General features: G+C 48.6%; 1 protein-coding gene across 7 annotated transcripts in view; it reads left to right on the top strand.

Moving 5' to 3' along the window:
• The window catches only part of EPS15L1 (epidermal growth factor receptor pathway substrate 15 like 1), a 94,878-nt gene that overhangs the window by 14,620 nt on the left and 52,994 nt on the right, over window positions 1–27,264 (top strand). For all 7 annotated transcript variants that reach the window (XM_032314614.1, XM_032314605.1, XM_032314604.1 and 4 more), the window contains exons 2-9: window positions 9,269–9,310; window positions 9,716–9,805; window positions 10,252–10,299; window positions 12,107–12,202; window positions 12,880–12,942; window positions 14,951–15,076; window positions 18,917–18,976; window positions 22,535–22,768. In XM_032314614.1, coding sequence (XP_032170505.1) covers window positions 9,269–9,310; window positions 9,716–9,805; window positions 10,252–10,299; window positions 12,107–12,202; window positions 12,880–12,942; window positions 14,951–15,076; window positions 18,917–18,976; window positions 22,535–22,768 — 759 coding nt within the window. The remainder of the gene's footprint in view (window positions 1–9,268; window positions 9,311–9,715; window positions 9,806–10,251; window positions 10,300–12,106; window positions 12,203–12,879; window positions 12,943–14,950; window positions 15,077–18,916; window positions 18,977–22,534; window positions 22,769–27,264) is intronic.

The following is a 27,264-nucleotide window of genomic DNA, read 5'->3' as shown; positions in this document are numbered from 1 at the left end:
ATTTTTCTTTACATACCCATGGTACCATATCAACACCTTACACATTTAATCATTCCTTAGTACTATTCCATTGATACCCAATCCATATTCCACAGTGTCTCTGGAGGTAACCTTGTTATTCGATTGTGAGGTCTTCTGTCTCTCGTACTCTCTTTTTAAAATTTATTTTGAGATAATTACAGATTTACGTTGTTTGAGAATTTAATTTTAGAAATTTAGAAATTTCAATTTACATAGTTGAGAAAAATAATGCAGAGAGCTTGTGTCTTCACTGGGTTTCCTGTAGTGGTAACACTCGGCAAATCTGTAGTTCACCATCACAGCCAAAACTGTGACATCAATGCAGTCAGATGCAGACCAGTTCCATCCCATGCAGGGATCCTTCCTCTTGGCCCTTTTAGCCACTCTCATGCCTGCCTTCACCTCTGGCACCCACTAATCTGTTCATTTCCAGAATTCCAGCATTATAGTGATGTTATATAATAGAGTCATTCAGCACATAACCTGTGGAGATTGGCCTTTTTTACTTAGTATCAATTCTTCTAGGCTGTTGTGCATATTAGTTCATTCCTTGGCATTTTTCATTGCCAAGTGGTATTCCACAGGGTGGGGGGTGGTCACAGTTCATGTAACCAGTCCCCCATGGAAGGACATCGGGTGTGTTTCCGGTCTGTGAGTACAGGATGTTATGCAAACCCAAGTCTTCATTTGTCTGGATCAATGCCCAGGACAACTGCTGGGTCTTGTGACAGTTGCAGGCTTAGTTCTCTTTAAGAAACTGCTGAACTGTTCTCCAGAGCTGTACATTTTTACCTCCCCACCGTCAACGTGCAGGTTATCCAGTTTCTCTGTGTGCTCACTGGTATCATTGTTTGTTGTTTTCACCATTGTCATGGGTGTAGGGGGGCATCTCCCTGTGGTTCTGATTTGCATTTCCCTAATGACTAACGTATGCTGACCATCTTTTCATGGGCTTACTTGCCATCTGTGTGTCCTCTTGGGTGAAATGTCTCTTCATGTCTTTGGCTCATGTCCTCACTTGATCATTTGCCTTTTTTTTTTTTTTTTAATAAGCAAACTCTGCCCATCATGGGGCTTGAACTCACAACCCCAAGACTGAGTCGTGTGCTCTACCACAGAGCCAGCCAGGCACCACCCTGCCCCCCCCCATTGTTTGCTTTTGTGCCATTGAGTTTTGAGAGTTCTTTGTATATTTCAGATACTTTATGTATTTCATATCCTTTGTCAGATCTGTGATTTGCAAATATTTCTGTGACTTGGCTTGTCATCTTCCCAGGGTCTTTGACAGTGCAAACTTTTTTAATTTTGATGAGGTCCAATTTATCAGTTTTTCTTTTTATGAGTCAGTCTTTTGGTATCAAGTCTAAGAACTCCTTCCCCAGCCCTTGTTTCTGAATATTTTATTCTGTTTTTGTTTTGTTTTGTTTTGTTTTCCCAAAAGTGTTATTCCGTTTAAGTTTTTCCATTTAAGCCTGTGATCCATGTGGAATGAATTTTTGTAGAAAGTGTGAGACTTGGGTTGAGGGTCATTTTCTCCCTCTGGATGTCCGGTTGCTTCACCGTAGGCCAGGCAGGCCTCTTTCCTCCTGAATGGCCCTGCACGTCTGTCAGCAGTCGGTTGGGTTCACCCAGTGTATGTCTGTTTCTGGGCTGTCCTTTGTGTTCCGTGGCTGTGTGTGTCTGCCCCTTCATCACTGCCATGCTGCTTATAGCGGGACTTGAAATCAGGTAGACTGATGCCTCCCACTTTATTTTTCTTCTTCCAAATTGTTTTAGCTATTTTGGTTCCTTTGCCTGTCTCTATACATTTTAGAATAGTCTTATATTTATCTACAAAACTCTTGCTGGAGTTTGGCAGGAATGAAGTGGAACCCGCATGTCAAGGGTGTGCACGGTAACTGTGCAGTATCGCGGCGCCCTCTAGAAAAGCCAGTTGGTCATCTTCCCACACACAGGGCCCAAGATGCTCGTTTCCCCCTCTCCTGACTCTGCCAACCTGATAGCAAATGCTGGTTTTTAGCAAATGTTTAGCAGATGTTTTGCAATTTGGAAATTAAACGTTCCCCCCAACGTTGCTATGTCTTTTCTTTCTGAATTTTTTTTGCTCATTTATTTTTTACTTTTTTAAAAGATTTTATTTATTTATTTATTTGACAGAGATTACGAGTAGGCGGAGAGGCAGGCAGAGAGAGGAGGAAGCAGGCTCCCCGGGGAGCAGAGAGCCCAATGTACGGCTTGATCCCAGGACTCTGGGATCATGACTTGAACCGAAGGCAGAGGCTTTAAACCACTGAGCCACCCAGACACCCTCTTTTTTTTTTTTTTAAGATTTTATTTATTTACTTGACAGACCAAGATCACAAGTAGGCAGAGAGGCAGGCGGGGTGGGTGGGTGGGTGGGAAGCAGGCTCCCAGCTGAGCAGAGAGCCCGATGCGTGGCTCAATCCCAGGACCCTGAGATCATGACCTGAGCCGAAGGCAGAGACTTAACCCACTGAGCCAGCCAGGTGCCCTTGCTTTGCTCATTTTAAAATTAGGATATCTTTTTTCTTGTGGTTTTATAAAAGCTCTCTCTCACATCACTGTTCTCCTTCTCTCAGCAAGGTTTGCCCTAGCTTAGGTTTAGAAACCTCTGATGGGGCATTTGGAGAGAGCTGTCAGTTCCTGGGAGGTCAGAGAGGCCCCAGTGTTTTCTGATGTTTTTGAGTGCTGCTGAGCTAAATCCCAGTTTCCTCAGCTGCAGAATATGACTGTGCACATAGCCAAGATAATGGCTTTGCAAGCAGTGAGGGCAGCCAACGCTAAGTGGAAGGCAGAACGTAAGGACTATTAAGTGAGCACTTCTTTGGGCTGCTTTTTTTTTTTTAAATTATTATTATTTAAGTTTTATTTATTTAAGTCATCTCTATACCCAGTGTGGGGCTTGAAGTCACGATCCTGAGGTCGAGAGTTGCACACTCTCGTGACTGAGCCAGCCAGGTGCCCCGTGGGCTGCAAGTTTATATCAGCACCTGGTTTTCCAAGTAGAAACTCAGACCAGGATGTCTTTGAGTGTTACCTGCCTAATTCCTGCAAAACTTGGCAACTTAATTGAAAAATACACCATTTGCATTCCCCTGATGATGAGTGATGTTGAGCATCTTTTCATGTGTCTGTTGGCCATCTGGATGTCTTCTTTGGAGAAATGTCTGTTCATGTCTTCTGCCCATTTTTTAATTGGATTATTTGGTTCTTTGGTGTTGAGTTGTATAAGTTATTTATATATTTTGGATACTAACCCTTTATCAGATATGTCATTTGCAAATATCTTTTCCCATTCAGTGGGTTGTCTTCTAATTTTGTTGGTTTTTTTCCTTTGCCATCGAAAAGCCTTTTATTTATTTGTTTTCAAATATCCTTTATTCGTTATCTTTATTTTTTTAAGATTTAAATTTTTTTTTTAAAGATTTTATTTATTTGTCAGAGAGAGAGAGCACACCAGCAGGCAGAGTGGCAGGCAGAGTGGCAGGCAGAGGCAGAGAGAGAAGTAGGCTCCCCGCTGCAAGGAGCCTGATGTGGGACTCGATCCCAGGACCCTGGCATCATGACCTGAGCTGAAGGCAGCAGCTTAACCTACTGAGCCACCCAGGCGTCCCTTTTTAAAAGATTTTATTTATTTGAGAGTGAGAGAAAGAGCGCGAGCACAAGTAGGGGGAGAGGCAGGCAGAGGGAGAGGGAGAAGCAAACTCCCTGCTGAGCAAGGAGCCCGATGTGGGGCTCCATCCCAGGACCCTGGCATCATGACCTGAGCCGAAGGCAGACGCTTAACAGACTGAGCCACCCAGGCAACCCAGAAGCCTTTTATTTTGATGGAGTCTGAATAGGTTATTTTTGCTTTTGTTTCCCTTGCCTCAGGAGACCTGTCTAGAAGGATGCTGCTGCTATGACCAGTGTCAGAGAAATTACTGCCTGTGCTCTCTTATGTGATCTTTATGGTTTTAGGTCTCACATTTAGGTCCTCAATCCATTTTGAGTTTTTTTTTGTGTAGGGTGTAAGTAAGTGGTCCAATTTCATTTCTGCGTGTTGCTGTCCAGTTTTCCCAGCACCTTTTGTTAAAGATAATGTCTATTCCCTATTGAATATTCTTTCCTGCTTGGTCAAAGATTAATTGACCATAAAATTGTGGGTTTATTTCTGGACTTTCTGTTCTGTTTCCATTGATCTTTGTACGTATGATGTCTTTTATGCCAGCACCATACTGTTCTGATTGCTACAGTTTTGTAATATACCTTAAGTCTCAAGTTGTGATACCTCCAGTTTTTTTTTTTTTTCTTTTTCAAGATTGCTTTGGCTATTCAGGGTCTTTGTGGTTCCATACAAATTGTAGGATTGTTTGTTTTAGTTCTGTGAAGAATACTATTGGTATTTTGATAGGGATTGCCTGAAATGTGGAGATTGCTTGGGGGTGGTGGGGATATTTTGGCAATATTTGTTCTTCCAACTGCACTCTGCATTGGGGAAATGCAAATCAAAACCTCAATCAGATTATCTCGTCGCGCCCATCAGAATGGCTAAAATAAAAAACACAAGAAACAACAAGTGTGGGTGAGGATGTAGAGAAAGTGGAGCCCTTGTACACTGTTGGTGGGAATGCAGACTGGCGCAGCCATTCTGGAAAACAGTTATTGAGGTTCCTCAAAAAATTTAAAGTAGAACTACCCTGCAATCTAGTAATCACACTGTTTACCCAAAGAGATCAAAAACACTAACTTGAAGGGATATATGCACCCCTATGTTCATTGCCGCCTTATTACACAAGTCAGACTATGGAAACAGCCTAGTCTGTTGGTAGATGAATGGATAAAGAAGAGGAGGGGTATATATACAATGGAATATTGCTCAGCCATAAGGAAGAGTGAGATCTTGCCTTTTGCATTGACATGGATGGAGCTAGAGGATATTATGCTAAGCGAAATAGTCTCTCTCAGTCAGAGAAAGACCAATACCACATGATTTCATTCGAATGTGGAATTTAAGAAATAGAACAAACAAACAAAGGAAAAAAGAGACAAACGAAAAAACAGACTCAACTACAGAGAACAAACAGATGGTTACCAGAGGGGAGGTGGGTGGGGGTGGGGAAAACAGGCAGTGGAGATTAAACAATACAGTTATCTTGATGAGCACTGAGTAATATATGGAAGTGTAGAATCACTATATGGTACATCTGATACTAATATGACACTGTGTGCTGACTACAGTGCATTTAAAAAAAATAAAAAAGGAAGGGCGCCTGGGTGGCACAGTCGTTAAGCATCTCACTTTGGCTTGTGTCGTGATCCTGGGATTCTGGGATCGAACCCCGCATCAGGCTCCCTGCTTAGCGGGAGGCCTACTTCTCCCTCTCTTGCTCCCCCTGCTTGTATTCCCTCTCTCACTGTCTCTTTCTCTCTCTCTGTCAAGTAAATAAATAAAATCTTAAAAAAAAAAAAAAGGATATATGACAGGTTAAAAAAAAAAAAGCTGAAAATACAGCATAATGGGGTCTTAGCTTCCTGGGGGAAATGACAGGCTGCGCTGGTTTTCAAGTCATTTTATATACTTGAATTGAGTGTTGCAGTCTGACCTCTTGGGTTGAATAAAATGCATCAGCACGTAATCACGGGCGTGCATTTTCCCAAGGCTACCATGCATGGGATGCTGTGCCCGGGCCCAGTGCCCAGCTCTGTCATGCCTGGGCTGTTTTTGCAGCGTGCAGAGTAAGATAGGGCCGCATAATCTGGGTGCTCCTCTGCTTTGTCACTCACTGGCTCTGTGACCATGTGCATGGTACCCCAGTCTGAGCACCTGCAGTCTGGGACTAACGTCTGTATACCTGTGCTGTAGTGTTGTTGGAGCGTTAAATGAGGTACTGGATAGGAAACCGGGAGTGCTCCGTGAATGTGATCCTCTGTTTATCAGAGCAACGGATTAAACTTTTTTCCAAAAGTCTTAAAAACTGGTTTGCTTTAAAGAAATGCCATTTTTGAAGTGAGCAAGGCTGGCAGTCATTGCTTTGTCTGGCACAAAGGAAAAGACACAGCCATTCCCGGAAGACTGGGAATTCTCCTGGTTCTAGTCATAAAGATTTAGGAAGGGTCCTGCCTTTGGACAAAAGCAGGGATTAGAGCTGGATGGGCTCAATCCTAGAGGTTTTGGAGTGGCTAGAACCCCAATCTTCGGAGGATTTCCCCTCCAAAGTAGTTCCACTGTGTTCTTCATCTCAAGCTGCTTTTCTCCAGCATTAAAATTGCATGTGTTCACACGAACTGTGGTGTTTTAAAGCCCTCTCCACAAAAGGTGTCAGCTTGTCCTTGGTATGCTCCCCTTCCCTGTCACCCCTGCTTGTAAATTGCGTGGAGGCTGGAGGACAGATCAAAGAGGCGACAGGAACTTTCCATGTTATCTCTGAGTATTTTAAGCTCTGACGAGCAACTGAATGGTCACACTGAAAGTGATGATTGAACCGCATCAGTAATTCAGTCACTGCAAGTTGAAGGTGGCCCCTTGGCAGAGTGGGTTGGCGAAGGATGTCTCCATCCCGGGCTGGTTTGTCCTACTTCCATTTTCAAAGACCTAACCCCATTCTCTGCAGCCTCTTTCTTTCTGCAGCTTTCTTACACTGAAAGCCTCATCTCCTGGCCCGTTCCCTTTCTGCCTGTGCCGCAGGCTTGGCCTTGGGCTCTCTTTGGGGTCAGACAGAGAGGCAGAGCTCTGGTGTCTGCTCTCAGCGTGCTCTGTCTCCGCAGCTGTATCACTCCCTCTGGGAGCCGCTGCCAGCACCGGCGAGCCGCTTGTGACGGAGGTCTCTGCCCAGGAGCTGACCATATAGGTGGCCGGTCATTGGGGGTTTCATGGTGTTAGTTGGCAGCAGGTGTCTTCAGGTCCATCTCAGTGGCATATCAGGCAGCTTGTAGACGTGATTCCACCATCCCTGGGACGAGGTGGAGTGGGGAGGGGAAGTGCCAGCTAGATCTGGTGTTTTCCCCTTTCCCCCCTTCTGCTTTTGCAGTAACTGAAGTATGAGTAATGACATTGAAGCTTCTAACTGCGGTCATTGTCCCAGCCTAACTATAGTGATTCCCGGAGAGAGGAAGAGTGGAAGCACACTCTTGTGGTTTCTCCTCACTTGTGGCTCATGTGGGATTGAAAGCTGGCCATAGGCCATTGGGGGATGAACCCTTCTTAGACTGTTGGAGTTTTGGGTCTGGTGCTTCCGAGGCTTTTCCAGGTTATTGAATCTTGTTTTTCTTTATGGTGGATCTAATAGCTCAGAACCATTTGGGAAGTTTGAAACAGTTGTTAACTCTGTATGCCCCAAATACCCTTTTTTTCCACTGGAATTACTGTAGGCTGGAAACCCCTTTTCTTGGCTATCCTGAGATCTTTAAAAAAAAAAAAAAAATCCCACTGGAAGTGTATTTTAGACCCGAGCCTCTCTGATTGTTGGTGGAAAGGGGACCTTTGCCATCAGGGTGGAGGCCTCTGGGGCTTGTGCATTCCATTCCTGTGAGCCAGTGGCAGGCCATGTGCTGTCTGGACCCGGCACCGTCACCTTGACAAACAGCCTTGACTGACTTTGCTTCCTCTGTCCGCCTTACTCCTTTGAGGAGATGTGCTTTGGAAGCATGCCAGAGCTTTAAACCCAGGAGGTCACGCGATGTGTGATGGTGGGCACTGTGATCTAAGGTCTGAAGGAGCTGAGAGTGGCAGACCCCCCCAGTGACTGTGTTGGGCCAGCACGCCAGGCAGGAGGAAGCAGCCAGCCAGGGAGGCGCGGTTGCTGTGTATTTACCTCTCGATCCTTCTCCTGGGTGTTGTCCCCTTTCCTTTCTCAAGCAATGGCTCCTTGTCGCCCAGTCTTGCTTTCCTTTTCATGCTGCTCTGTGTTTAGTTTTCTCTGCGTTTTCAAGATCTCCCCCTTTCTTTTTGTTTTGACTTTCCTCTCTCCCCTTTCAGGTCTTCATGCTCTTTTCCTTCTGTTTTCATTCTGTCTTGGTGGCGTTCTCTGTACTTTCGCTTCTTTATATGCTCGCAGGTGTTGGCATCCCCCAGAGAAGCTGACCGTAATCTCGGCATTATTTTTAACCCGAAGCGAGTCTCTTTGTGCCACCGCAGTATGCAAGTGTTGGGCTGGTTCCAATCCAGTGATTGTAACTGGAAGGAACCCACCTCTGCCAGTTTTATTCATTATGAAAAATCACAAGACAGCATTCAAAGACTTTTAAAATAGACACGGTACTCCACCTCTCATTCGGTCCTTGCCTTCCCTGTCCTTGTCTTTAGTGGTTCCCATGCCCGTTCTTCTGTATGATGAAGCGTAATTGTGTGTTCTTCACTTTGCTCACTAAGTCAGTGGCAGGTGTGTGGACTGCTGTTTCCCTTCACGTGGCAAAACACCGGCATGTGTAAGCCTGTAGAGCTGACAGTTCAGTGGCTGCTTACTCCTTTCCCAGCTGACACTTCCCTTGGGGGCTGGCTTGCTGAGGTCGGGAAGAGAGGCTGTAGGACACGGTGCAAAGTGTGAGGGCTTGGCCGCCAACCAGGCCAGCTGCAGACATGGCTTCAGTGAGCCACGTGACCTGAGAGCAGGCATTTACCTTCTTTGAACAGTGATGTCTTGGCTCTGATGGCTGGAATGTGGAGTGTCTTATGTGCTGGGCTGAGGACTTTGAACTTCCTGCCTGCCACAGTAGGAGTGGTCCCTGGCCAGCTCTCTCCCTGCAGGGGCCAGTCAGTGTGCATCCCTTGGTGACTGGTGGAGCACAGGATGGGTGGGGATGAGATCTGGGGCAGGGAAACCAGTCTGAAGCTTGCCTGTCTGCTGATTTTGTGATGACATGCAGAAACTTCTGTTCAGATTCTGGAACCAGAGAGCAGTCTCTAGAGAGGGTTTCTTTTCCCTCTGAGCTCCTGGGCACATTGAAATCCCCTCATTCGGTGAATGGAAGTCAGCTTGGCTGCTGCTGCTTTCTGAGTACCAAGTTGTGTGTGTAGGAATGAGGCCTTGCGAAAGAGCATTCGCACTTCTCCTTCCCAGACTGAGTAAGTATGTGAGATCTGTGTCTAAAAGCAAGCGGCAGTCTGTGAAGAGAGGACGTTTAAAGTGCACACATTTCGGTTTTCCCTATTGTACATTTTGGTAGCAGCTCTTGGAGGGGATGATTTTTTTTTTTTTTAGGGTGGGGTGTGTCTACTTTTGACCAGTGTCTGTGGTTTTGTTTACAGATTCCCACTGGAAATCCATTATATGAATCCTATTATAAGCAGGTAAGTTTCACTGGTGTCTTTTTTTTTTTTTTTTAAAGATTTTATTTATTTATTTGACAGAGAGAAATCACAAGTAGATGGAGAGGCAGGCAGAGAGAGAGAGAGGGAAGCAGGCTCTCCGCTGAGCAGAGAGCCCGATGCGGGACTCGATCCCAGGACTCTGAGATCATGACCTGAGCCGAAGGCAGCGGCTTAACCCACTGAGCCACCCAGGCGCCCCACCACTGGTGTCTTTTTGATTGAATTCGAGAGGGCCTGTCTCAGCAGACACAAACCTGAGTAGAAGCTCAGTTTAGTCACTTTCCGTCCTCCGAGTTATCAGCCAATAACCGGTGCGGTATGCGCTGCTTTATCTGTTGTGTGGTTTGCTGAGGGCTTGTCTCAAGAGTTCTTCCCCCATTCTAGGTAGACCCGGCATACACAGGGCGAGTTGGGGCGAGCGAAGCTGCGCTTTTTCTAAAGAAGTCCGGGCTCTCAGACATTATTCTTGGGAAGGTACGTGAAAATGGATAATGACCTCTCTTCTGAGACTGCCTTCCGTGCTGCCCCGGCAGGTGAAGGCCAGATCCCTCTTCCAGGGGACGTGCCTCCTAGGGAGTGGGCTGGCCATTGCGAGCCTCTCAGGCTATAACCGGTGGCTATTCCACTTCTGGCTTGGGCAGCAGACAGGAGGCCTGAGTGCTTTTGGGATCTTGACAGCTTATGGCTTCGGAGCCGAGTAGACCTGGGTATTCTCTAGGCTCTGCCGCTGACCAGCTGTGTGCCCATGGGGGCAGGGGGAGGGGCAGGTCATTCAGGGGGTCCAGACTTGCTTCCTCACCCACAGCTCAGGAATGCCCACTCCAGCTGACATGTAAGTCCCGCACGCAGTTGTGGCGGTTCTGTGAATAGATGGACAGTGATGGGCAGTTGTACTCATGAACATTTTTATGTTTCCACAGATATGGGACTTGGCCGACCCAGAAGGTAAAGGGTTCTTGGACAAACAGGTATATAAACACGCACACACACACAGAGCAAGTGGAGGGGCTTGGGCCAGAGCCCCGCAGGCAGGGTGACCTCGGCACGTCCTTCCTTGTCATTGCCGTGGACAAGTATTACTAGACCTGAGCGCGGCCATCAGACTGTTAACATGGGAAGGTTTTGTTTTGAAATACAGGTCTTCTGAATACTCGGGAGCCATCTTTCATGGTTAGCGTATCTTTTTTTCAAAATTTGCGTGCTTGCAAGTGATGAAAATGTTTTCAGACTGATCTATTTTGAAATAACTTAAAACTCACGGAAGTTGCAAAAATAGTTCAGAGAGTTCTGGCGTATCCTTCCTCAGTTTCCCAAAGCAAGGGCGGCTTATGTCACCGTAGCGTGGTGCTCAGAGGCTGGCACAGTGCTAACCTGGAGACCTTGCTCGGGGCTGGCCAGTTTTACATGGACTTTTTTGTGGGGGTTTTGGTGCGTATAATTCTGTGTAATTTTATCACGTGCACAAATTCATGTAATGACCACCATCGTCAGGACACAGGACTGCCTGGCCCCCAGAAGAATCTTGTGTTGTCCCGCAGCAGTCATACCCTAACCCCTGGCAACCCACTGGTTCCTTCTCCAGCATGATTTTGTCATTTTGAGAATGTTCTGTAAATGGAAATTTATAGTACTTACAGATGATTTTAAACGGTTGTGTTTTAATTACGTTCAGTTTTTCCCCAAACTGTATCCCAAGGGATGTCATTCCTGGTGTCCCACTGTCCATGATCTGATCCATTGGGAAAACAATATCAACTCTTCCTCCCTTCCTTGAGGTTCGCACTGTATGTCTGCGAGTTGAAAGATTCTGAGGATCCTTGCGGACAAGAAATCTGTTAACTTGGCCTAATGCAGTTCCCAGAAACTTTCTTACATCCCCTTTTCTGTGAAACTTTCTTAACAGCCCCCACCCCGGGCATTTGGACATCTGTCTGAGAAAGGCTGATCCAGCGCTTGTCTCTTTGAAGATGTTTTTAAGCTGTAATTGTGTTTATAGCTTTAAAACAGTTCATGTTCTCAGGCTATTTGATCAATTAAGAAAATTAGATGATGCTTTGTGAGTCCACTAAGCCTGTGGCATGGCTGGCTCTGGGTTAAGAGGAGGGTGAGAGGCGCAAAGGCCCCTTATGGCCTAGTTCAGGTCCTTTGTCCTGGCAGCGTGGGAGGTGAGATCCACATCAGGCCATGGGGGTGGGGGGGCAAGTGGGAGAGGCTGTCTTCAGCAAGGCTAAGGGGAGCACAGTGAATTGTATTGGTTCCCAAACAACTATGTCTTTTTCAAACCATTTTTTTAAAAGTCAGTACATATCTGAATCATCATTTATTAAAATCTTAAACTCCAGTCTGCTACTTATCTAATCCAGCATTTTCCTAAATATTAGGAGCTCATTGTTGCTTAAAATACATTTATTTGGGGGCCTCCTGGCTGGGTCAGTTGGTAGAGCATGTGACTCTTGTTCTTAGGTCATGAGTTCAAGCCCCACGTTGGACATAAAGCTTACTTAAAAAATAATAAAGGTAAAAAAAAAATACATTTGTTTGAAATTTGGTAGTGTCCAGAGTGCAGTGGACTGAGTCCCCTTGGCATATTCTTGGAATCAGTACTCCCAGGGGAAGATGTGTTTAACTCAACACTCTCAGTGACTTTCGCACATTGAGTCTTCATTGTTGCAGTGATGTGAAATCCCTGTGTCCCGAAGCCTGCGGCTGCAGACAGCTCTCCCTGTCATCACCAGCCGGCAAGAGTTTACCCCTCCCTCCTTTTTGGATTTGCAGGGTTTCTATGTTGCACTGAGACTAGTGGCCTGTGCACAGAGTGGCCACGAAGTTACCTTGAGCAATCTGAGTTTGAACATGCCGCCACCTAAATTCGTAAGTGTCAGAATCCTTCTGTTCTTTGTGCTCGTCTGATATCATCTGTCCATCTGTGCATTTTCTCTCTCTCTTTTTTAATTGAGGTGGAATTCATATAACCTAAAACTCACCATTTGAAAGTGAACAACTTACTGACATTTAGTACAGTCACCGTGTTTTTTGTTTTTGTTTTTTTTTAAACAACCGGCCCCTCCCTCTAGTTCCAGAGCGTTTTCATCACCCCAAAAGGAAGTCCTTTACCTACTAAGTAATCCCTCAGGGGATCCCTGCCTCCCAGCCCCCGACAGCCATTCATCTTTCTGTCCGAATGGATTTGCCTGTTGTGGGCACTTTACGGAATCATGGATCGCCTGCTTTCCCTCTGCAGTGCTCCATAGTGGATGTCATGCTTGGTTCCTGTTCACTGAGTCGGACCGCATTTTATGGTCTGTCCCTTCCTCTGCTGGTGGACATGATGATTCATGTTCTGGGATTTTGTTTGCGTGCCTGTTTTCAGTTCTCTTGGGTCCGTACTTTGGAGTGAAATTGCTGGGGCATATAGTAATTCTGTGTTTAACTTTTTGAGGTCTTTCCCCATTCTGAAAGCACTTTGAAACGTGTGTCCTTTACACAAACGCGTCCTCCGTAGTTGAATTCCTTGCCAGCCACAGTGGAGTGTTTCTCTTCCTTTACAGCATGACACCAGCAGCCCTCTGATGGTCACACCACCCTCTGCGGAGGCCCATTGGGCTGTGAGGGTAAGTGACCCCGGCGGCGTCTCTCAGCTGTCCTTCACGTGCAGTTGTTTTAGCCATTTATGGTGTTCAGAACATGGCATGAGACGATTGTATCTGTTCTGTTTCACAGTGAGTTTGCCACAGAATTTAGGCAGGACACTCTTTCAGATTAAAATCTTTTGAAATAGCTGTGACCTTTTTTGGGTGTTGCCCTGCTAAGGCAGTTAGAGTTTCAGATGATGGAGTCTTAAAATTTTACAGTTACAGTTACAGTTAGCATTTCTGGGTCACAGTCTGTGGTTTTTGCTGTCTGGGTTCGTTAATCAGGATAGAAGGGCCAGTTGTGAGAACTTGCAAGCATGAAAGCCTCCAAGATGTCTTTGTAGCTCCCAGTTTTTCTTTCTAGCCATTTTCTGTGTTATTATCCCTTTCGGATGCTCTCATTGCTTTTTGGAAAGCTTCTCTCAGTCCCTGGGGGGATGGTCTCCATGTCCCAAGTCTTTCTAGAAGCAGCAAAGACAGATAGGAGTGGTGACCTCTAAGAGGTACAGAGTTAGTTCTAAAGGAAGTGTGTGCTGTGCTTCCATCGCTGTGGGGCAGTATCTGTGTGTGCTCGCCTTTCTGTTTTGTTTTCTTTGTAATTGTGGTAGAGTATATGTGATGTGAAGTTCACCATCTTGGCCTTTTTTTTTTTAGAGATTTATTTATTTTAGAGAGAGAACACACTCATGCACGTGCATAAGACGTGTGCACGTGGAAGGGAAGGGCAGGGAGAGGGAGGGAGAGAATCTCAAGTAGACACCATGCTGAGCAGGGAGCCCGCTGTAGGGCTTAATCCCACAACCCTGAGGTCATGACCTGAGTTGAAACCAAGAGTCAGATGCTCAACTGACTGGGCCACCCGGGTACCCCCACCATCTTGACCATTTTTAAGTGTATAGTCCAGTACTGTTAGGTATGTTTGCACTGTTGTGCAGCTGTCTCCACCAGGGGTCTCTAGAACTTTCTTTTCACTCTGTCCCCATTAAGCACAACTCCCTCCTCCCCGCCCCAGTCCCTGGCACCCACCAGTCTCCTTCCGTCTCTGAGAATGTGAGTCCTCTAGGGACCTCATAGAAGTGGAGTGATACAGTACCTGTCCTGTGGTGGCTGGCTTCTTTCAGTCAGCATCATGTCCTCAGGGTTCATCCATGTTGTCGCCTGGGTCAGAAGCTCCTGTTTTGAGGCTGAGGAATATTCCAGTGTGTGAATGCACCACATTTTGGTTATCCATTCTGTCTACAGATGCTTGTGAGGGTTTCTTAGTGCTCCCTGTGGCGCCAGCTCTTGGGTAGAGGGGGTGGTGAGGGGTCTGGCGCCCCCCCCACCCGCTCTAGTCACTGGGGGGTTTCATTTCCGGAGGAGAGCAGACTGGCCCTGCCCAGACCTGCCTCACCAACGGCCCCTGGGACACACTGCCCGCGTTTCCTATTTCACAGTGGCTGCAGCTGCCGCTCTGCGTTGTAAGTCCTGTTCAGACCTCTCTGTTCATGAGGAACTTTTAGAATTTAGTTTTGTACTCTGAGAGGACTTCCAGTACTTAAAGTTGATTTTGATAATTGGTTGCTTAAGTTTTGGTTTATTTTTTTCTTTGATTATTTAGCTCTTTTAGTTTTGTAGGTTGATATCCAGATTTAGTTGTCTTAAAGAACGAAAACCCATCTTCACTTTCGTCTCTCCCGTCCTAGCGAGTTCCTAGGAGTGGGTAGGGGCGATCTTTGTCTCCTAGGCAGCTCCTGTGGTGGCGAGCGAGGCCCACGGCCAGGTCCTGTCTCCCCATTGACCTTGGCCACCAGATTCATAGTTGCTAGGGAGCTCTTTCCTTCAGGGCAGATGTTCACTTTGAAACTGCTGTAAGGCCTCCTGTGCTTTTAGGTGAGGCTGGTAGCAGGTCCTTGCCTGTTTTCATCCAGCTTCGGGCCAGAGCTCATTTTGGATTCTCCCCCAGATGCACTTTTTTTTACTCACTCAGGCTATTCTTTCCAATTAGGTGGAAGAAAAGGCAAAATTCGATGGAATTTTTGAAAGCCTCTTACCCATCAATGGTTTGCTCTCTGGAGACAAAGTCAAGCCAGTCCTTATGAACTCAAAGCTGCCTCTTGATGTCCTGGGCCGGGTAAGTGGTTCTCCCACGTCCTGCACTGCTGCTGACTTCTGTCTGCCCCATGCTTGCTCCCCACACACACTTATGAGGCTTTACACATGGCTATGAACCATTGGAGCTTTTGTAAGAGCCAGTGTGCATGGAGAATTTGCTATGGTCAGGTTGGCTTAGGGCCTCATGGATGTGGCTCACAGATGCTCCCCAGCCTGTGGGAAGATGCTGGTGGGTCTTTTGCATGCCTAGGGAGGCAGCCTCAGAATGAACTTGCTGCCCAGGGACCAGAGATGGGCAGAGGTGAGATTTGAACCCAGATCTGGGAATTTCACTGCTCCGTGTGCTTCTGGGAGAAGTATGGGAGTGTATGTCTAGAACTCTTTGCTTCTTCTCTATTTTTTTTTTAAAGATTTATTTATTTTAGAGAGAGAGAGAGTATGAGCGGGAAGGACAGAGAGGGGGGAGAGAGACTCTCAGGCGGACTCTGCACCAAGCGTAGAGCCCAACACGGGGCTCGGTCAGACCTGAGACGACACTGAGAGTTGGATGCTCAACCGACTGTGCCACCCAGGTGCCCCTCTTTTCTATTTTTAATTACTTCTTCTCTGCCTGTGAGCTTAAGATAAAGGTACTTTAAATTTTGCTGCAGGTTTAGAGAAAAATTTATGCATTCTCTTAAGAAAAAGCTTTTAGTTTTGTTCCTATTAAATCCAAGTTTTTCAGATGCAGCTTTCTATGCCAGACTGTCTTCCCTCCAGTGAGGTTTGCATCGTGGCCCCATGGGTTTGCTCTGTGCACAGAGCTCAGTTCCACAAGGCTGTCCGTTCTGAGTTCCCTGCTCTATACGGAGAAGGGATGGATGTTGTCTCTCCGGACTGGATCACGGCGACGTGGCAGGCACAGACCCGGAGCAGGGGACTGAGCATAGTCCCTGATGCCCCAGGCAACACCTGTGGGTCTAGGTCATGACATTGAGTAAAACTTTTTGGGAAAGATGCAAATTCCTGTCCCTTGGATTCACCTAATAAGGTTTCCGTTTGAGTATGACTTTTGTGGACACTGGCCCATTTGATAGGACCCACGTAGAGCCCATCTTAATACTTTGTTTTTGGAAAGAAGGCCACTGAGAAAGGGGAATCTTTCAGACTGCTTTGTTCCTTCTTGGCTGTGGCATGGTGTAGGCGGAGCTCTGTGATGGGGACCGAGCGTCTTTACAAGGCATGAGTTTTAACTGCAGCAGGATGGGGCCACCCTGTCTTGCCCATTGTGTGCATTTATTTGGTAGTCCTTGAAGAATCCCTGACACCTGGATATAATCCTGTTCTGAAGCCAGATCATGAGCGCAACAGAGAGACTGGCAGAGGTGGAGTGGGCTTCCTTAGAAAGGGAGTGTGGCTGGGAGAGGTGCATTCTGTAGATCTGCCCGGGCTCCAGGTCTTGTGGCACACGGGTCACTTCTCATCTGCTGCGCTCTCCTTCCTTCCTTTTCCACACACATCAGCCTTATGTGCACCCATTCCAGCATGTACACACGCACCCATCCGTGCACTTCGCCATATCCGCGCACACATGCGTTCGTAACCATGCACCCGTCCATCCGCGCAGCCGTCTGTCCCTGATGTGCGCATCAGTGCGCTTGCGCGCCCAGGCCTCCGTGCTGGTGCTCGTCCATCTGTGCTTCCTGCGCCAACCATTCATTCAGTCGTTCAGGAAGTTTGGAGTCTGCTCGGGGCCAGGCCTTGTGCTGAGCACCACGAGGATGGGGATGCAATTAGAGTTAGGAGGTCAAGGAAATAGATAATGGTTAAGATGGTTGTATTTATTTATCAGGGGCTTACTATATGCCAAGCCCCATTATAGCACTTTGCATGAATGAAGTGCTTCAGGACTTGCAACCACCTTGTTGTGGACGGCGTCCCTTCTGTGTTCTAGATGAGGAAAAGGGGGCCTTCAGGGTGGCCAGTAAGCCTCTCAGGGTTTCATGGTGAGGGGAATGAGAACCTAGGTGGTTCCCAGAGCCCTCACTTTTCCCTGGTGACCCCCTGCTGCCCATTGCCTCCCTGATAATTGTGATTCTGCCCGGTAAGGGCAGTGGCAGAGGGGAGGTGCCTGACGTGCCAGAGCAGAAGGGTAGAGGGCAGGCATGGAAGGCTTCCTAGCGTAGCCACTTCAGGGCTGTGTCCTCCAGAGTGAAGAGATGGTGGCTAACGATGGCATGAGAAGGCCAGACGCATGACAGCGTGAGCAGAGGCTGCTGGGGAGGGCCAGTAATCTTACCAGGTCCTTCCTCCCCCACGCATGTTGAGCAGCATCTGGAGACAGTTCTGGTTGTCCCACCTGGGCTGGATGTTGTTGGCATGAGGTGGAGGCCGGGGACGCTGCTCAGCACCGCGCGGTGCCCAGGTCAGCCCCACTGCAGGGTGATGCGGTCCCGAATGTCAGTGGTGCTGAGGTAGAGAGGCCCTGGGCAGGGAGAGGCATGGAGCCAGGAAGTCTTGTTCTAGTCCTAGTTCCCTGAGCAAGTACCATAGCTTTGGAAAAGTTATTCTTTTTTTTTTCCCCTTAAGATTTTATTTATTTATTTTATTTATTTATTATTCTTTTTTTTCCTTTAAGATTTTATTTATTTATTTAATTTATTTATTTAACACAGAGAGATCACAAGTAGGTAGAGACGCAGCAGAGGGTGGGGGGAAGCAGGCTCCCCACTGAGCAGAGAGCCCAATGCGGGGCTCGATCCCAGGACCCTGAGATCATGACCCGAGCTGAAGGCAGAGGCTTAACCCCCTGAGCCACCCAAGCGCTCCTGGAAAAATTATTCTTTGTGAACTTCTGCTTCCTAAAGTGAAACCGGACACATAAAGCACTCAGTCTGATGCAAAATGTCTCTGCAAGGGCATCTCTGGGCTTGAAGGGACTATCAACATCTTGGGCTCCCTAAAGATCAAGCTGGGGTTCCTGGAAGCTGGGCTGCAGTGCAGGGACCTGTGTAGGGCACAGGGGGTCCATATGCCAATCTAGGGGACAGACACAGACTGTATTCTAGAACAGTCCCCATAGTAACCCTGGGGAAAGAATTAGAGGCAAAGAGGCCAGCTGAAGGCTGTGGCCTTTGTGGAGTACCAAAGAGGCCCAAGTGAAGGACAGCAGCAGGGCTGGGGAGAAGGACCTACACATGAAAGATGTCCCTGGGCTGATGTCGCTCACAATTGACTGAGAAGGGACCAGCACATGAAGCACCACGTTTGGATGCCAAGGTGTCTGCTTACCTCTGGGCACTGGCACCATGCCCAGTGTTGTCAAAGTCAGGCAGGCCTGCTGGTTCGGGGTGGGGCTGACGTGGGTCAGGGAAGCTAGTGCTTTGATTGTGCTTTAGAAAAATCTGGCACCTGGCCTTTGACCCAGTAGAGGAATCTGTCCTGTCTGCCTCATCTTCAGGGTGCTAGGTGGGCGAAGCATACTTGGAAACACCTGCCTCCCCATCCATCAGTAGTGAATACATGCCCGTGGCCCAGCACAGTGTGAATGGCGGTGGGGGGGCTTGTGTTCAGAGCCACACCTGTGCCAGAACCAAAACACGTTTTCTATCTGAGAATTCCTTGTAAGGTGATAAAAAACCAAGGTGGACAGGGTTATAATTATGATCATTTGTTAGAGAAAACAAACATGATATAACAAAAAGGATCTTGGAATTGATGATACTGCATCAGCTGATGGCTTTTCACAGAACCCACCGACTGGTTCTTGACTGCATTGTGATTGCCTTGTCTCAACTTTGCTCTGCACCGGGTGCTCAGAATGGGAGTTCCGGCAGGTGTTCTTCCTTCCCCAGTAAGCCTTGCTCTCTTTCCCTTTCAGGTCTGGGACCTCAGTGACATCGACAAGGATGGGCACCTGGACAGGGATGAGTTTGCTGTGGTAAGTCCCTGCTGTGACGCTCTTTTCCCACTCTGCCGAGGAAGGAAAAGTTTCTCGAGTCGTGGGTTTTTTTTTTCCCCCCTCTGATTTTTAAAAAGTGTTTATTTTGATGTACTTTGGATTTAAAGAAAAAGTGACAGTAATACAGAGAGTTCTTCTGAGTACTCTTTGGTCACATTCCCTAGTGATATTGTTTTCCCACATTGCTTTATCCTCTCCTCCCTCTCTCCCTCTCTCCCCATACACGCATGTACACACACACGGGAAACTTCCTTTGAGCCATTTTGGAGTCAGTTGCAGACATCTTACCTTTTTGTCCCAGAATACTCGTGTGTATTTCCCCAAACCAGGGATTTAACATAACCCATGTCCAATTCAAAATGAGAAAATTAACATTGACAGTGACTGGTTTATCAGAGTGTCTGTTACATGTCTTATCGTATAGCATCTGTCATTATGTATTACCTAAGGATATCATTCAGACCTTGCCCTTTGCCCCCAAACATCCTTTGCAGCAAAGAAGTCCCAGCCTCCTGTGTTACATTACTCAGCTCCGTCTCTATCGTGACTTCTGATCTGGAGCGACTCCGTGTATCTCTGTGTCTTGTGGGCATTTTAAAGAGAGCCGGTCAGCAGTCTGTAGAGCGTCCCTCAGCCTCGGGATATTGGCTGTTTCCTCATGATGATCCAGGTCGTGCACTCGTGTGGTGATCCACACGAAATATGCTTGTCTTTCTCAGGGTCCACCATCAACAGGACTTATGATTCCTTACCCCACGGTATCAGCCTTGACTGCTGTTGGTGGAGGCTGCAGGTTTCTCCTTGCAGAGTTACTCTCTTCCTGTGTGCTCAGTCTCTTGTGGGAGACACATGGGGACCGGACCACCCCATTACCCTTCCACCTCTCACCTGCTGGTTCTCGCATCGTCCCAGGAGTCTCGCCTGATTGACGAGTGTGATGGTTGGCAGATGAATTTCTCATTCTGGCACTTGCACGTTTTCTGCTTAGCCTACTATAAGGAGTTTGTATCAGTGGACTCGGGACTGCATCCTCTGTTCCACGGTTTATAATCATTTAGTGGTGTGACTTAACTTTGCCCATTTGGAGCTCCTCCCCACTGGCTCCTTTGTCCTTTGGGCACATCCCATCATTGTCTGAGCGCTTTCTTCCTTTTGGCATGGTGGGATGCTCCTGGCTCCTCCTGTGTATTTCCTGTCCCAGCCCTGTACCTCCAGGGAGCCCCAGTTCCATGTAGTGGACAGTGGTGTTAGAAACCAGGATGTAGGCTCTGGGGTGCTCAGTGCCCCTGGGGTGCCACTGCTTTCAGGACCTCTTAGCAGATAGAGCTGGAAGTAGGTGTGTATAGGTGCGCCCAGCAGGTGCCCTGAGGCTCCAGCGTCTGCTTTCAGGTCTGCTTATGTCTGGGCCCTGGCACCCCCGCCCTCTTCTCCTTTTGATAGCAGTGATGTGTCTGTGTTGATCAGGGCTCTCCTGTCCTATAGGCTGCCTTTCCACGCAGCTGCTCCCTCCACACCCCTGTAGCTCCCTACCTTCCTCTTCAGCTGCCCAGCGGTCAGGCTCACGTCCTCACATGCCAGCTCTCTTCACCCTGGGCCTGTGCCGTTCTGTCTCTCCTCTCATTCCTCCCTTTCCTCCACCTCTTATCTCGGACCTTTCCCATTCACGGGACTTAGTCACTCACTTGTTCCCTTAAATCTCAAACAAAGTAGAACAAAGTAGCTTCTTGTAGGGCAGTGTGGTTTTTTGTTTTTAAAGATTTATTTGTTTATTAGAGCATAAGCAAGTGAGCTCAAGCAGGGGGAAGGACAGAGGGAGACGGAGAGAGAGAATTGCAGGCAGACTGCACACTAAACCTGGAGTCCAACACAGGCTCTGTCTCATGACCCTGAGATGACAACCTGAGCCAAAATCAGGAGTTGGGCACTTAAGCCACCAAGCCATCCCAGGAGTCCCTATTATTATTATTATTATTTTATTGTGGTAAAATAAATAGAACATAAAATTTTACTGTCATAGTCATTTTCAAGTGTGTGGTTCGCTGGCATTAATACTTCCACGAGGCTGTGCAGCTGTTACCACCTTCCATCTCCAGGAACCTTCATCTTGCAAAACTGAAACTCTGTCCCCAGTGGACACTAGCTTTCCCATCCCCCAGTCCCTGATTATTTAGTTTTTGTATTTTATCTGATCGCACTGTCATCGAACTGCTCTTGGGGTGATTCCCAGGAATGGGATGGCTGGCCCAGAGTGAACCTGGGCCTGTGCCCCTCTCTTCATGGCCTCAGGAGCCCTGAGTTTCGTTCTTGTTATGTTTTTATCATTTCCCATCATTTCAGCTGAGATATATAGTGTTCTATAAATGGGTCTTAAAATTGTATCATTTGGGTTTCTTTTAATCACTTGCTGGGTTTAACATTCTGTAGTAGTTTTAAGTGATGGTAAATTTTATGTATGTCAGTGATCTGGTCTATATTCAAATAGCAACTTCAGGAATTTTTTTTTTTTTAAGATTTTTTTATTTATTTATTTGACAGACAGAGATCACAGGTAGACAGAGAGGCAGGCAGAGAGAGAGAGGGAGGGAGGGAAGCAGGCTCCCTGCTGAGCAGAGAGCCCAATGCAGGACTCGATCCGAGGACCCTGAGATCATGACCTGAGCCGAAGGCAGCGGCTTAACCCACTGAGCCACCCAGGCGCCCTTAAGGAATATTTTTAAGTGGGAAGGGTTATAATTTTGGTTTGATTATTGTTACTTTTTTTTTTGAGAGAGGGGTGGGAGAGAGGGGCAGAAGGAAGAGGGAGAGAGAGAATCTTAAGCAGGCTCCATTCCCAGTGTGGACATGACCTCATCCAAAATCAAGAGTCAGCAGCTGAACTGACTCAGCACCCATGGGCCCCTGGTTTTGTTATGCTTTAAAACAGACTTAAATCTATGTATTAGACAAAGTTTCTTTTCTTTGCCCACCTGAAACAGGAAGTACACACACGTGGCTCTCAGTGTGTCTTTAGACTTCCAAATTCCAGTATTTGGGGACTCCTCAGCCCTGGGGCTGTGTGATGAAGGGACATGTGCAGAGTCTGGTGTGATTGAATTCCTTTCGGGCTCATGTTCTTATGTGATTAAACACATCCTGGGAAAATGATGCTTTGGAAGAGAATACATTAGGAAAGGTTTATTTTATTATTATTATTTTTAAAGATTTTCTTCATTTATTTGACAGAGAGAGAGAGATCACAAGTAGGCAGAGAGGCAGGCAGAGAGAGAGGGGGAAGCAGGCTCCCTGCTGAGCAGAGAGCCCGATGCAGGGCTCGATTCCAGTACTCCTGAGATCATGACTTGAGCTAAAGGCAGAGGCTTAACCCACTGAGCCACCCAGGCACCCCAGGAAAGGTTTATTTTTTACTCTGTTAAGCTTGGGAGTGACCTCAGAAAGAGCCATCCTTGTCACATCACTGCAGTCCTGGAAAGAGATGCGCGTTCCCCACCCATGGCCTGTGCCCGGCCACCTGAACGGAATCCTCTTTCACACCCACAGGCGATGCACTTGGTGTACCGAGCCCTCGAGAAGGAGCCTGTGCCCTCTGTCCTGCCCCCGTCCCTCATCCCACCTTCCAAGAGGAAGAAGACGGTCTTCCCAGGTGCTGTGCCTGTCCTGCCCGCCAGCCCCCCGCCGAAAGACAGCCTCCGTTCCACACCTTCCCACGGCAGCGTCAGTAGCCTGAACAGCACGGGAAGCTTGTCTCCCAAGCACAGCATCAAGCAAACACAGGTACGGGCGCTCTCTGTGTGTGGCCCCTCTTCAGAGCCGCTGTTTGCGCCTGTGGAGTCCCAGCCAGGTGCTCCTGGGGAGCAGGTAATTTGGGACCCCAGAAAGGTAACATTGATGATTACAGTTTTTGTTTTTTATTATTTATTTTTTTTAAAATATATTTTTAAAAAGATTTTATTTATTTGTCAGAGAGAGAGAGAGAGAGCGCACACACCGCCAGGGGAGCCGCAGGCAGAGGGAGAAGCAGGCTCCCCACTGATCGAGTAGCCTGAGGTGGGGCTCAGTCCCCTGCCCCTGGGATCATGACCTGAGCTGAAGGCAGTTGCTTAACTGACTGAGCCACCCAGGCGCCCCATGATTATGTTTTTTAGAACAATATTTATGGTCAGTATCTTACTCTGAGTGTAATGGAATACCATAGACTAGGTGACTGACAAACATTTATTTCTCAGAGAAAATCAGGTTGTTGGGAAGCCAAGATCAGGCACTGGCAGATTCTGTGTCTGAAGAGAGCCTGATGCCGGGCTCACAGATGGTTTTCTTGCCGCGTCCTCATGTGGTGCAAAGGACAAGGGAGCTCTCCGGGGTCCTTTCTATGAGGGCAGTGATCTCATTCATGGAGCTCCGCCCTCATGACCTAATCACCTCCCAGAGGCCCCACTTCCCAGCACCATCACATCAGGATTAGGGTTTTAACATACGAACTCTGGGGTTGGGGGGGCGGCACAGTCATCAAGTCTGTAGCCACAGGGATTCAGAGTTAGGTTTCTCATTCATTTGCACACAAGTACCACTGTTCCTCAGACACACCGCTTGCTCCCACCCCTTGGGCTCTGTCCTCTCGCCTCTGTCCCTCCTGCCTCAGGAAGCGCCTCTGCTGGGCAGGCGCAGTCCCAGATCGTACCCCAGCACTTTGTGGGGAGGTCATGAGGCCTCCGCTCGTGTGGGGCACCTTACCAGGGGGCCGGGGCATGACTGCAGCCAGCATGCCCTGGGCTCTGTCCACCCTGCTCTAGGTTCCCCCTGCCTGGCCTGTTGCGCAGTTAGTTATGTGTCATCTCTCTTCCTCCTATGTTCCTCCCCCTTAGCTTTTGAGAGCGGAGTTAGTTCGTGCTTCTGCTCTCAGTGTCACAGCAATCCCAGGTGCCCTGGTGCTCAGTAAACATGCTGAGTGTCACGTGAGTGAGGGAGGCGTCCATCTCGTGCTTGGAAAACAGTGTGGGGCTCTGACTCCCAGCGGGCAGTGTCTTATGTATCAGAAAGACATTTCTTGTTCTGGTAAATGTAGCACACCATAAAGGGCTCTTTTATAAAAAGGCACACCTTTGAGATGATCTAAAACGTGCAAGAATGTGACATCCTGAGTTCCATGCTCAGTCAGGCTTTGCATTCTGCCTCATTTGTGGTGTGAGGGGAAAGCAGTGCAGGTGACACGAAGAGTGCCAGCCCGGACTGCCATGCAGGTTCGGATATGCACCATAAGAGGAGAAACGGGAAACCATCTTGTGTTGGTCAGTAAGTGACAAAGTCTGCTAGGAATGGCTGTGGCGCTCACTTGGGCCCCCATGACTTGTCGTGAGCCCCCGCCGGTACTTCCCCAACCCAAGCAAATGTCTTTGTGGCTCTTGTTCAGATTGCAAAATGTACCTCATCACCAACCAGCAGGAAAATTTAAAAAACCAAGGTTGATGACTCACAGGTCCTGCAGAAAGTGCGTCACACCCAGGGCCTCCCCACCAGCAAGGCTAGGGCTAGAGAGAGAGCAAGCTTGGCCACGGGGCTCTGGCTTTTTGGGGTTGAGGATGGGGGCCTAGGGTTTCTCGGGTTCACTCCTCGCTGGTTAGTTTAAAATGTAAGAGTGGGAATGAAAGCATGGGAAGGGAAAAGTGGGACCACTTAGACGGCCAGCTACCTAGGCCACCCCGGCTTTCCCAGGGGACCGTCATGGGCCGGCCTGGCTCTTTCTCTAGTTGTGTGGCTGGCCATGTGTTCATCTGAAATGGATTTTTTTGAAATGGGTGCCTCAGCAACCAAAAGCTTAAATTACAATCAGAAAACGAATTGTCAAACAACGCTCCAGAAATACATGATCAGATGGTGATATCCTCCTGCATGTGACATAGTTATAAAGTTAACATTCCACTTGGTGTTGGCAGGGAGGGAGCTCATTTTCCAGGAGCCTGCGGCACCATAGAGCGAGAGTCCTCTCCGAGAGGGTCGAAGTGGTTTGGTCAGGGGGACAGTACAGCCCCCCTCAGTGCCCCAGCCACTGGGAGAGGCACAGACGACAGGGCTTACCCTCTGGTGGGTGGGTGTCTCTTAACAAGCCCCGCGTCCAGCTGGCCTAGTCTGGGCATCTCCAGCAGCTCAGCAGCCCACCAACCGTGCCCACACTTCCTGGGGTTGCCGCCGTGGCTGTGGGACTGGCCTCTGCCCTCGGGGAGATAGACAGTAAGCGTATCCGTGAACTAAGGACGATCAGATAGCTGTGAGAAGCAGAGCAGCCTGGCCCCGGAGTTGTGGGGTAAGGAGGCAGGGGTGCTCCTACAGATGGCGGTCAGCTGGAAGGTCACTAAGGAACCGATACCTGTGCTGATACCTGAATGACAAAAAGCCATTGGAGGACTAGCCCGTGCCAAGGCTCCTTCGTGGGAACCTCTAGAAACAGGAAGGAGGGTGGAATGGAGTCTGAGAGGGGGCCAAGGCTGGTAACGGACTGCACGAGCTGTTTTCCAGGACCACCAGCACCTGTGCCTGCAAAATTCTTGTCGAGCGTTCTTACTAAGTACTAGAGGTTAGGTTAGTGGTGACAGGTTTTACTGACAAAGAAGCAAGTGGGGCCAAGGCTGCTGACAGGTACAGGCCAACCAGCCTTATAATTCCTGTCCTTGGTGATCTGGTGGCTCTCACCAGATCCTGAGAGCACGCTGCTAATTACAACTAGACCTGTTTTACCAGGGACCTCTATCTGGGTTGGGGTGGGAAGAAGCAGGCGTGCTCCCTTCCCCAAGGGTGAGGACAGCTAGTGGAGTCACATGAGAACGAGCAGTTCTGGAGACCCACAGTCACCAAGCTGTCCCCTCCCCTACTTCTCTCCCCACCAGCTTGGGGCCACCAGGTCCTGTCTTCACAGCTGGCCGTGGGGCGCAGCTCCTGCCAGTCACCAGGCCCTGTTGTCATTTATTGATGGCCTGTGGCTGCTAAGCCAGCCTTAAAGCCAGCCCTTTCTGGGAGACCCAGCTCCAAGGAGCAGGCTGTCCCACGTGGGATTTGTAGTGAAGTAGGCCTCAGAGTGTCACTGCCGACCTCCTGTGAGACCCCAGAGATCAGGCAGCGAGCTCATTCCATGTGCATGTTGAATGTTAGGATTTTTGCCATCTCAGGGTTGTAATCTCTTTGGACTTGTGGAGCACAGAAATCATTGTCTCCCTCAGCTTAGCTTGTCTGGTCTGCTGTTACTTCCTCCTCAGGTTTCTTGGCATCTGGGGCTTAGCTTACCCCAGCCACTGAGCTTAGAGGCAGCCGGCCTCTTCGTTAGAGGTCCTTCACGTGCCTCTCCGTGACCACTCTGAGACAGCTTACTAGATCCACAGAATGAGACAAGTGAAGTGCGGGTCTTTCTCCCTATCTGAATTCCTGCTCCCTGAGCCCTTGCTATTTGAATTTGTTCCATAGATTCTGATAACTCCTTGCTGGACTAAGTCATTCTCCCTCTCCAGAATCCTGGAACTGAAATGATCCGGGTAACGTGGTATCCCTTGCTTCCCACCTTTGCTTTCTGGAGTCCCAGTGCTCACGCTGGATTTGGGTAACGAGGGAGACCTGTTCAGAAAGAGCAGATGAGGAAAAACATGTCTAGAAAAAGGGGCAGAGGCACCGTGGAACTTGGTTCCATAGTATGCCAAAGGTCAGAGGTGACATGTCCAGAATTAGCAGCTGAAGGGGCCCCGATGCCCCTGAATTAGGAGGTGCGTGGGCCCTGGTGGGCCCTCAGTGGCATTTGCCCCTTCATGTAGACTTGAGCAGGCCATGGGAGGGGTCACACATGCAGCAGGTGGCCAAGCCGTGGTTGCTGAAACGGCCCTATGTGGGGTTCACAGATCCGTTTAGCTCCATGTGCTGGGGCAGTGCCCTCGAGGGTGGGGGGCCCTTGCGGGTGGCAGGCATGCTTATCTGGGTTCCGGGCTCCCCCGCCAGCACCAGAGGGCCCAGGGCACCTGTCCATCCAGCAGACACCGTTTTCACGTCCGCCTCATTCACTCCCCGTCAGTGTCAGGTATGTGCTGACACCCCATGGGGACACTGCTGTGTCACAAGGAATGGAGTCAGGGACAAGGACAGAGTACAGGCTCCTGAGCGGTGGGCACGAGAACTCCTCTGGCAGCTGCAGAGAAGTGTTTGCAGACAGAAGACAAGAGGACCAGGAGGGCTGGCTCGGGGGTGGGGCTGGTTGGTTCTCAGGAGACCGTCCTTCTGATGTGGGCCGTCAGGAGGGT

This window comes from Mustela erminea, chromosome 1 (assembly GCF_009829155.1).
Source record: "Mustela erminea isolate mMusErm1 chromosome 1, mMusErm1.Pri, whole genome shotgun sequence".
Lineage (NCBI taxonomy): Eukaryota > Metazoa > Chordata > Mammalia > Carnivora > Mustelidae > Mustela > Mustela erminea.
The sequence above is the reverse complement of the archived record's forward strand: the minus strand, read 5'-3'. Positions and strand labels throughout refer to the sequence as shown.